The 10900-nt window shown below is 36.1% G+C and overlaps 1 protein-coding gene across 1 annotated transcript; it reads left to right on the plus strand.

The window, feature by feature from the left end:
- Positions 1-4523: 4523 nt before the first annotated feature.
- On the plus strand, positions 4524-10599 carry rcn1 (reticulocalbin 1, EF-hand calcium binding domain). Its single transcript, XM_079865769.1, has 6 exons — positions 4524-5024; positions 6852-7045; positions 7133-7311; positions 7430-7490; positions 7653-7852; positions 9268-10599. The coding sequence occupies exons 1-6, from the start codon at positions 4804-4806 to the stop codon at positions 9373-9375; spliced, it is 963 nt and encodes a 320-aa protein (XP_079721895.1). The 5' UTR covers positions 4524-4803; the 3' UTR covers positions 9376-10599.
- The last annotated feature ends 301 nt before the right edge of the window (positions 10600-10900 follow it).

A 10900-nucleotide genomic window follows, 5' to 3' on the forward strand; every position in this document is an offset into this window, starting at 1 on the left:
TGGGGGCCTGAAAACGCAAACTTTTGAAAATGGGTTTCAAAGTGCAAGTTTTTGAAAACGATAACGTTATCATCTCTGTATAAACTACAAAAACGCAAATTTGTGAAAATGGTGATACACATTCGTATAGGCGCGTATAGTGTTTCTTTACAAAGTGACATCGCCAACTATGGCCTGGCATGAATAAAACAATGTTTTTAGCCGTTTTAGCCGGATCCGTGAATGGGGATCGTTTTGACAATCGTGGCATTTGTATGCAAAAAAATGCGAAGGAAAAACTTCACTTTAACTTGCAAAAAACTATGAACTTTCAATCAGATGACAAAAGGCATATAGCAGGCAAAGTTTTGATCATGTTGATAATTCACTGGCCTTAGAATTTTGTGTATCAAATATGAAAGGCTTTATAGGGTTAAGGCTAGAATCACAGGGATTTGAACAAGTCCTTAAGAATAACTACTAAACTGTTTGTGTTACAGTCATGAACATCTCAAATTACACATCTTATATTGGGTAAAGTTTGGTTGTAACCTTTTTAAACACTTTATGTTGACGACTTAATCTAGTTTGATTTTTGTCACTGTCTTATATGCAACAGAAGGGACAATATTTAATACATTTGCATCTGTTCCCAGATCACACAGTTTGAATGAGAATATGTCTGTTTCTTTTTGCAGGACCATAAAAGCATTTGATTTCTCGTGAGGCGCTCCAGTTGGCTGACCGTGGAGAGATGTGTCTGTGTTTCAATCCAAGCTTGATGGTTATAATCATCACATCACTCACTCCACACAAAAGCACATCTTTCTTCCTTTTGTTTCCTCTCAATCATTCTTGCATCTTATGTCACTTCCAGATTTTAGATCACAGGAAGCATTTGGTGTCACCCCTTGATTACCTTGTCCTTGTCCAACCTTCTCTTCTGAGATCATTTTGATAGATACTGAATAACAGACATTATTGCTTGGGTGACGAAGGAGATTATGAGTGTGAGTGATATTTGAACCTTACAAACTGAATTTTACTTGCAGTGTAAATCTATCAAATGCAGCCTTGTTAAACATAAGAGACTTCTACACATAAACCCACAAATTGTCATTTCTTATTCATCTTCCCTCTTTATTCTTCTTTGTGACTTTCCTCTAGCGTTTTATCATATTTAGAAGGCGAGATATAGTTTCCAATCTATTGAAAACCAAAAACAATCTACACCATTGGCCCAGCCTGGCAGTTTATCATCAGTGTTACAAATCATGCTCAGTTGTCTTAATTTCTATAATGAATTGTCAGGACAATGTCTTATATTATCGAATAAAAGACATGTTTATGAAGGCTAATCTAATTAATGGAACATTAGTGCTGGGAGTCAAACTATAGAATTAACACTTCCACCGAGATGATGAGATGATTAGTACAGCCTTTGGGTTCGGAAACTGAAAATAAGCACAAGGAAAAGCACTACAGAGTAATGCAAAGAATATGCAGCCAAAAAGTATCCAAAAATTCCAGTAAGCTTCTGTGTAAAGGAATTATATTGATCCCCCAAACACGTAATACTTCTGTAAACGGCTGTGGACATATGTCCTACTGTCCTATTGTGAAATTTTTTTTTTTTTTGTACAGTAAATGCAGTGGACTGGACTACTGTTTCTTTTGGCCTTCCCAGCTCATCCGAATAACCACAGTGACAGGATGCTTGCTGTCGATATACTTCCAGTTGATTAATGGCATAAAACTGGTCATGTAAAGCTAGATTAAGATCTATAAGATATTGTGCTTAAAACACGTTTAAAAATCTTTCATGATGTTCATGCTCAAAGGAACATTTCTCTGATAACATGGTGCAAATATTTTCCTCACTGATGCCCTCCATTTGCAAAAGGCTTTTTAATAGAGGCACAGAGAGCGAACACGCACGAAAGGCCTACAGATCAATGGTTAAGAGAATAGTAAAATGTAATAGCCATTTTCCACTAGCTGCTTGTTCCTGGTCCTTTCTGTGTTAAGCATGGCAGCACAACAATTATTTGCCAATTTAAAGGGTTAGTTCACCCAAAAATGAAAATTATCCCATAATTGACTGACCCTCATGCCATCCTAGGTGTATATGACTTTCTTCTTTCAGCCAAACACAATCGGGAGTTATATGCTGGCTCTACCAAGCTTTATAATGGGAGTGAATGGTACCTTGGTATTTGGTACCCAAAAAAGCGCATCCATCCATCATAAAAGTAATCCATATGGCTCCAGGGGTTAATAAAGTCCTTCTGAAGTGAAGCAATGCATTTTTGTAAGAAAAATAACCCTATAAATATATAAAAATAACCCTATATATATATATATATATACAGTTTATAAAGTTATAAATATGGATAATTGTCTTACAAAAACGCATTGCTTTGCTTCAGAAGGCCTTTATTAACCCCCTGGAGCCATATGGATTACTTTTATAATGGATTTTCTTTTTTGGGGTTCAAAATCTCAGGCTCTATTCGCTTCCATTGTAAAGCATGGAAGAGCCAGGATATATTTTTTGGCGGAGAGAAGAAAGCTGTAAAAAAAAAAAAAAAGTTGGTTTAACTTAAAAAAATTAAGTTACTCAAAATTTTGAGTTAATTTAAATAAATAAAAAAAAATAGTTAATACAATAAAGGAGGTTGGTTTAATTAATAGAAACTCAAAATATTATGTTATTAAAACCACATTAATTATATAAGTTGTGATAAATCATGAAAATGTATTTTTTACAGTGAGTCGTATACACCTGCATACACACATACACCTGATATACATCCTATAGGATGGCTTGAGGGTGAGTAAATTATGGGATTTTTTTCTTTTTTGGGTGAATTAACCCTTTAAGTGCTGGAGAAAGGCTATTATGATTAGCCGTACTCATCAAAAAACAAAGTGCCTTTATCATTTATAGTTTAACGATTTCAATTTTTGTTTTAAAAATGGGTAGCGTTAAAAGTTAAACGTGTATCTTTTTCCTAGTGCTTTCTGCCAGCCTCCAGTAAATAAATAAATAAAATGAAACACAAACCTAAACATGTAGCCAATCTAGTCAAAGATATTTATATAAATTTATTCACAAGTTAATAAATATTTCCATATGTTCAAAATTTGCATCAGCTCATGTAATGTACTGTGGGAATAACTTGCTGGCATTGTCATCTCCAATTCCCCTCTACAAACAGGCCAACATTAATTTTGTCATTCATTATTTGCATAATATGCTAACACATGCCATCTTTTCCAGCACAAACCGAGAGACACAGCTCTCTGTTATGAAACTAGCCTAAGGCCAGTGGCCTTTTATTTGAGTAATGAATTGTTAATGTATTTAAATTATATTTGCTCTATCAATTTAAATCAGGTCAATCTGGTGATATTAATGAAACATAGTTCTATCTGACACAGTCTTCTAACTCTTTTAATCTTTTAATGTTGACTTTGTAGACTTCATCTGCATCATCTTTTCTCTGTTATTTGACATGATGTTTCAAATACATTTTGCAGATGCACTGATGTACAGTGTGAAAGATCATTTAAAATAAACACATAAGACAAAACTAAGAAATTGCAAATGTCAGTGAACAACAAACAAAAATGCACATGCTTGAGATCTCTTGATCCACAATTTTACCACTATAATGAGGACACTATACAAGAAGACAGCTATAGCTGCTTTCAGTCAATAACTTATTAGACTGTTTTTGTATTTTAAGGTACTTTTGGATTAAGATTGATCCTTCAGTCTAGCAGCACCGTGAATATCTAAACAACTGCATAAAAATAAATGAACTAAAATGTATTTGAAATACATTTATTTTATGCTAAGTATACATTTACATATTTATGTACTTAATTTAAATACCCTGCAATTGTACTTTTAGCATACTAAGTTGGTATACTTTAAGTCTGCTAAATTGGAACAATTTTGTACTTGATGCACTTTAGTTATCCAAAAATACTGCTGAAGTTCAACTTAAGTTATACTTAAGTATTGCCCATTTGATTGTGCTAAAGTGGGACTATTGCAAGTATACTTTAGGTATAGGCTACACTTTAAATAGCTTGCATATACAGAGATCGTCGTACTATCCTTACTAATAGTGATATTAAACACATTTAAGGATGTGCATCATGCAATAAAGAAGTACTCCGTCCAAATAGAGTTTAGTTATATAATATTTATATCAGTAAGTCTCAAGCGATATGTCAGTAAACATTTTAATGGATTTGTAGTAGGCTATACATTAAATAAATGTATTTTAAATACATTTTAGCATAGGTTTTTTTCACTAGGGAATGCAGGGACAAGGTCACAATTAATAATACATCTAGTATGAATTTAAGACTGGTCTAAATTTTTATAATATCATCTTGAGTTCTCCTACTACTGTGGTATTCCTAAAATAAGAAGCAGGCGCTCTGCGTGTCATCTTGCAACGTGGCGTTCACGCCCATCTCGAGTAACAGACAACCCACTGGCCAATAGCAGAGCTTCTAGCACTCCCATACTTAGTTAGCCGCGCTATGATTGGCTGTGCGTTGACACGCATCCATGCAGGGTTTGGTTGTAGCCTTTAGTGATCCGCCGGGTATGTTTGAATCGAAAATGACTTGTTCTTGTTCTCATGACTTGTGTTGTTTCGCTCCGAGTTGATAGTAATTGAAACGCGTCTCCCTGGCAGTCGCAGCTTCTGCGGGTTTGAAGGCGGTCGATCAAATAGTTACAGCTTTTAACTTTGTGCCAGTTTTAAACTCTGTCTTTGCGTTGGATTGCGTCTTTCAGACATGGATGTGTCGACGTATTTATGGTTTTTGTCTGTTTGCTCGTGCCTGGTGCACGGGAAACCCACTCTTAGGAAAGAAAGAGTTCATCACGAGCCTGAATTGAGCAGACAGCCTCACGAAGATAACCAGAGCTATCAGTACGACCACGAGGCCTTTCTGGGCAAAGAAGAGGCCACCACATTTGATCAGCTCACCCCAGAGGAAAGCAAAGCCAGATTAGGGTAAGATTGGGGGTTTTGTTCAACAGACCTTCTTGAGTAGTATTGTTGCATATCTCTATATGTGGGGCAAAAAAGGAGAATCGTTTAATAATCTGGTGCAAAGTTTTTAGACATTAAATATTTGTATTCATATTTGTTCATATATTCGTGGGGAGCATGTAATACCAGGTTTAATATATATTGTAAGGGTTACTTCATTTGGCCTCAAAGAGAGTCTATAGTTTATGGTTGATGATAAAATGCCCCCCTGCATGGCGTTTGCCACACTGGCATGTCAACGTTTTTGGTGCTTGATATCAGGGTTTTTCTAGTTCCTTGCCAATGTAACATGTTCTCCATTTGAAATGGGTGTAGACGTGAATCTGGGTGCCCTTCCCACAGAACTCCCTCTCCTGTACTGTTAAATGCATGGGAGGGCTCACTTAACATCACAACGTGGCATCAGAGATAAAAATAATTTGCTGTTGACAGTCTTCTAGTTACTTGGATTCTAGTTCCTGTCAAGAACATTTCTCGGTTGTATTTCAAACCAAAATAAGCATAAATTATATCTTGCTTAAAGAAAACGAAGCCAAGAAAATGAAAGTTAACCATATTTCCCACTCAGTTCTCATCATTGTAATGCAAATACATGTTAAATATATAAATTTTGTTACATTATAAAATGTTATATATAGTATATGAAACACATACATATACACACACACATATATATAATATATTATATATATATATATATATATATATATATATATATATATATATAAATAGCCTATTTATTTATTTGATGTATTAATAATATCATGGTAGTATTACCATAAATGAAAATTATCCCTTAAAGTGCATACATCCATCATAAAAGAAATCCGTAAGGCTCCAGGGGGGTTAATAAAGGCCTTCTGAGGCCTATGTAAAAAAGTCCATATTTATAACTTTATAAACTATAATCACTGGCCTCCAGTAACAGTTGTACGCAAGTCTAGTTCAGGCGGAAGAGTGACCTCTGACCTGACGTATTGACGAACGTGGAAAGCGCAAAGGATAGAGCAAAACAAAACACTGTTCATGAATTAGAAATCTAAAACAAGAAATGTCAGAGGATTTCAATATAAGAGAAGAGGAGCTTTATTTTGTTGCCCAGCCCTTGTTTGAACCGTGAATGGCTTCTACTACGTCATGCGTCGGGTCAGAGGTCACTCTTCCGCCGGAACTAGACTCATGTTCGGCCTTTACCGGAAACCAGTGATTATAGCGTTAGGAATTATAGCGTATATAAAGTTAGGAATATAGATATTTTTCTTACAAAAATGCATCACTTCGCTTCAGAAGGCCTTTATTAACCCCCTGGAGCTGTATGGATTACTTTTATGATGGATGGATGTGCTTTTTTGGGGCTTCAAAATCTAAGGTAACATTCACTCCCATTATAAAGCTGGGAAGAGCCAGGATATTTTTATATAGGCTAACCGATTGTGTTTTGCTTTTAAAAAAGAAAAGAAAGGCATACACCTAAGGTGGCTTGAGGGCGAGTAAATTATGGGATAATTTTCACTTTTGGCTGAACCAACCCTTTAAGAATGAGAATCACCACTGAGAAGGAGAACTACTAAAAACAAACGAATTACAGTAATGACAATTTTGGTCCTAAAAATCAGATTGATTATTAAAAATTTGTATGCTTTTTTTCCCAATAATATTGGAATGAAAAATAACACAGAATCTATTTGAGCTGAAAAGCTAGAAATGTGTCTCTGAAAACTCATTGTGTATGCAAATATTAATTCTATGTAAAATAAAATTCTTTCTGTGCACTTTTAAATTCTGTAGGAAAATAGTTGATCGTATTGACAGTGATGTTGATGGATATATCAGCACTGATGAACTCAAGGCCTGGATCAAGAGAGTACAGAAGCGTTACGTCTATGAGAACGTTGCAAAGGTCTGGACTGATTATGACCTGAACAAAGACAACAAGATCTCATGGGATGAATATAAGCAAGCAACTTACGGTTACTACCTTGGTGAGTCACACTGTTCTCAAACTATCTGAAGTTTTAATATTGATTAAATGTTTTTGGGATAGATCCCTTAGTGAAATTGTTTTCCAGCCAATCCAGAGGAGTTTGAAGATGCAACAGACCAGTTCAGCTTTAAGAAGATGCTTCCGCGAGATGAACGCAGGTTTAAGTCTGCAGATCTCAATGGCGATTTAGCTGCAGAGCGAGAGGAGTTCACTGCTTTCCTCCACCCAGAGGAGTTTGATCACATGCAGGAAATTGTGGTTCTTGTGAGTGTCAGTTGGATTATGGGTTTTGAGTTTTAGACGGCGGTACCAACTGTCAGTTTAATAATGCAGACTGTATTTCATAAAGTAACTGATTCATTGCTTTTCTCCCTTCTGTCAGGAAACTCTGGAGGACATAGACAAAAATGGAGATGGACATGTAGATGAGGACGAATACATTGGTTGGTTCATCTGTATTTTTGCATGTGGGGTATTACAAATCTTCTAAATGGGATATTTTAGACACTGAAACTCTTGATAGAATTGACATTTTTGGGAATATTATCCTTTTAATGTTGCACATCCAAGGGAAGATGTTTTCAGTGTTGTTTGCTATTTTACAGCGGACATGTTTGCTCATGATGATGGCGGTCCAGAGCCAGATTGGGTGAGAACTGAGAGAGACCAGTTTTCAGATTTCAGAGATCTGAACAAAGACGGGAAGATGGACCTAGAAGAGATTCGTCACTGGATCCTGCCACAGGACTATGACCATGCGCAGGCAGAAGCCCGGCATCTGGTGTACGAGTCGGACACTGATAAGGTAAGAACCTTTTGAGATGCTCACCAGGAGTATCTCTAATCCTGAATCAAAATGATAGTATTGATCCTGTAATACATTAAAGGGTTAGTTCACCCAAAAATGAAAATTCTGTCATTAATTACTCACCTGTAAGACCTTTGTTCATCTTCGGAACACAAATTAAGATATTTTTGATGAAATCCTATGGCTCAGGGGGGGGCTCCATTGACAGCTATTTAATTAACACTTTGAAGGCCCAGAAAGGTAGAAAAAAATCGTTAAATCCATGTGACTACAGTGGTTCAACCTTAATTTTATGAAGTGACGAGAATACTTTTTGTGCACCAAAAAAACTAAATAACGACTTTATTCAACAATTTCATCTCTTCCGTATCAGTCTCCGACGCGCGTTCACGAGAGCACCACGGCTTTCCATGCATGTGGAAAGCCGGGATCGTCTGTTATACAGCGAGATACATGTGTCGTCTCTTCGTCTGAATTATCCAAACTTTCAAGATGTGGCATGACAATATCACAATCGATGCAGCACACACTCTCCTGTTCAGTAGGCATCTCTTGGCACTGATGATCTGAGCGTGTGTCTTCCTCTACTTGTAAACACAGCCCTGCGTTTCCAGGTCATATGTCAGAACGCCAGCTCCTGCGTCATCACCACACACGCATGGTCGTGGTGCTCACGACTAATAAGGAAGAGAAGAAAGTTACTAATAAGTTACTAAGTTACTAATTACTTGCCCTCATATTGTTCCAAATCTATAAGACTCTCATTCATCTTCTGAACACAAATTAAGACTTTTTTGATGTTATGTCCCTCCATTGACAGCTACGCAAATACCACTTTGACGCTTTGAAAAGTTCATAAAGAGATCGTAAAACTAATTCATATGAATAGTTTTCATGGACAGCTCCCTATATAACATAATAGTCCAAGTAACATATATATATATATATATATATATATATATATATATATATTACAAATTCTGACAAGATTAAGGGGTTATAGCGATCACTAAAAGGGGAACCAAAAGAAAAAACACATATTAGGAGTATTATCTCACTATTTTTGGACACACTTTGGGAGCCGATGCTTAAAAACGGGCAGTGGAGGAGGTTTAAATTCCAGGTTTATTATTAATATTATTATTATAAGAATGCAAATGAACAAACAAACAAAGATGACACTGACGCACAAGTACATTCAAGCAAAAGACAGCTTATCTTAATTCTGAAAAACACAGCAAAACCAACTTTACTCACGTACAGAAAAGAAATAAAGCAAATGGAAAAATTCGACCCCCAATTTTTAAAGCTTAGTGTATTTATGTATAAAGAACACACAAGTTAATTGATCATTCATTTTAAGGAGACATTGTTTTATAATAATGCGTCATATGAAATATTACTTTTTTCAGGACCAGATGCTGACCAAAGAAGAGATTCTTGAGAACTGGAACATGTTTGTAGGCAGCCAAGCCACTAACTACGGCGAAGACCTTACCAGGAACCATGATGAGCTATGAACCTGAGCGAAGAGTGTGGAACTCTACCTGATAAACTCTATGGCTTCCATACCCTCAGAAGCCATGCCACAGACTGATCTATTGCAGCTCTACCTCACAGAACACTGGACATAGAGGAATCACTGACTGATGGCCATAGTCCCTGAAACAAACTTCGGATTTCCTCCTTAACTGTTCTTTTTGTGGGTGGTCAAGGAACTGTTATTGTCCTGGTTGAATGAGCTGCTGCAGATTTTTTTTCAGCTGAAGCTGAGCCTTTTAACCCAAATTGTTTTTGAAGCAGTCACAGGACAAAGCCTGTACTTGTACAAGTTGTGGCTGTTTTTGTCTGGTGTCAGTATATTGGAGGAAACATTCTAATTATTTAGAATATGAACTTCATGCTTTGATAGTTTAATGTTTTTACTACGGAAAGCACTACAAGTCAGTGTTGATATATAGTTATACATAGATGTGTAATTATACTTTAGATTATCACAAATTTCCCATTGCTGGCCAATAATGAGTCTTATTTGTTTTGAACCTGAGGAGCTTTGGCATGATGATCTGCTGGTAAGACAGTGATGATTCAGGCCAACTTTTGAAGCTGCTTAGATGAGGGTCAAAATGTGTTCGATAATTTGATAACCTATTCCAGTCGTTTCTCACTGAATTTTACCAGTCATTTAACGATAACTACAAAATTAGTCCGATAGACCTTAATCAGGGTAGTTCCGTATGTAATTTTTGACTTGAATAAAAACAAGGCTTTGAGGGAGAGAATACCGTGTTATTTAACAACATACCGATTGCTTACTAAACGTCTTTCCGAGAAGAAAAAAAACTCAGTACAAACAGGAATTGGCTGTGAAAATGACGTGATAGAGTACCAGCGCTTGCCATTGTAAAGACTGTAAGTCTCTCCCTCACAGCCTCGTTTTCATCCACTTAAAATTCAATATGCTGTCTAACCTAACTGAAGTCTGCAGTCTTCGTTTTAATGCAGTGTAATAGATAAGTGTAGTAGATAATTTATCACCAAGACCTTCTTTTTTGGCTTGGCCACAGAGGCTTGCATGCATATGTTTATCTTGTGAAATGCTTTGATTTTAATTTAATTCACAAAATTAAATGGGACCATGTTATCCATGGCACCAACTCTTCATTTGAGCCACTAGTTTTTTCTTCTCAGCGATACTTTGCCGAAAAGTAAAAAATCTTCCATAAAACTTGAAAGTTGTTTTTGATTGATTGACTTTTCTTTTCCTTTTTTTTTTGATTAATTGCTATATAATTGTTTTTAATTCACACATCAGATGAGAAGTATTGGAGAGTTGTATTTTGAAACCAATGTTTCAGGATTTCTGTAATTATGGCCATTGTTGTCCCCCAACCCACACACACACACTTTTTTTTTTTTTTTTTTTTTAAGCTTTGGTGCATTATTTGTTTCCTGCAAAAGACAGAAGTGAATTCAATCTGGCATGTAGTACTTCAGGCAAAACTGCAGCTCCATCTGTTTACATCCAGTGAAGTGACTCCTGGA

Source organism: Squalius cephalus (assembly GCF_949319135.1).
Source record: "Squalius cephalus genome assembly, chromosome: 3".
NCBI classification, from domain to species: Eukaryota; Metazoa; Chordata; class Actinopteri; order Cypriniformes; family Leuciscidae; genus Squalius; species Squalius cephalus.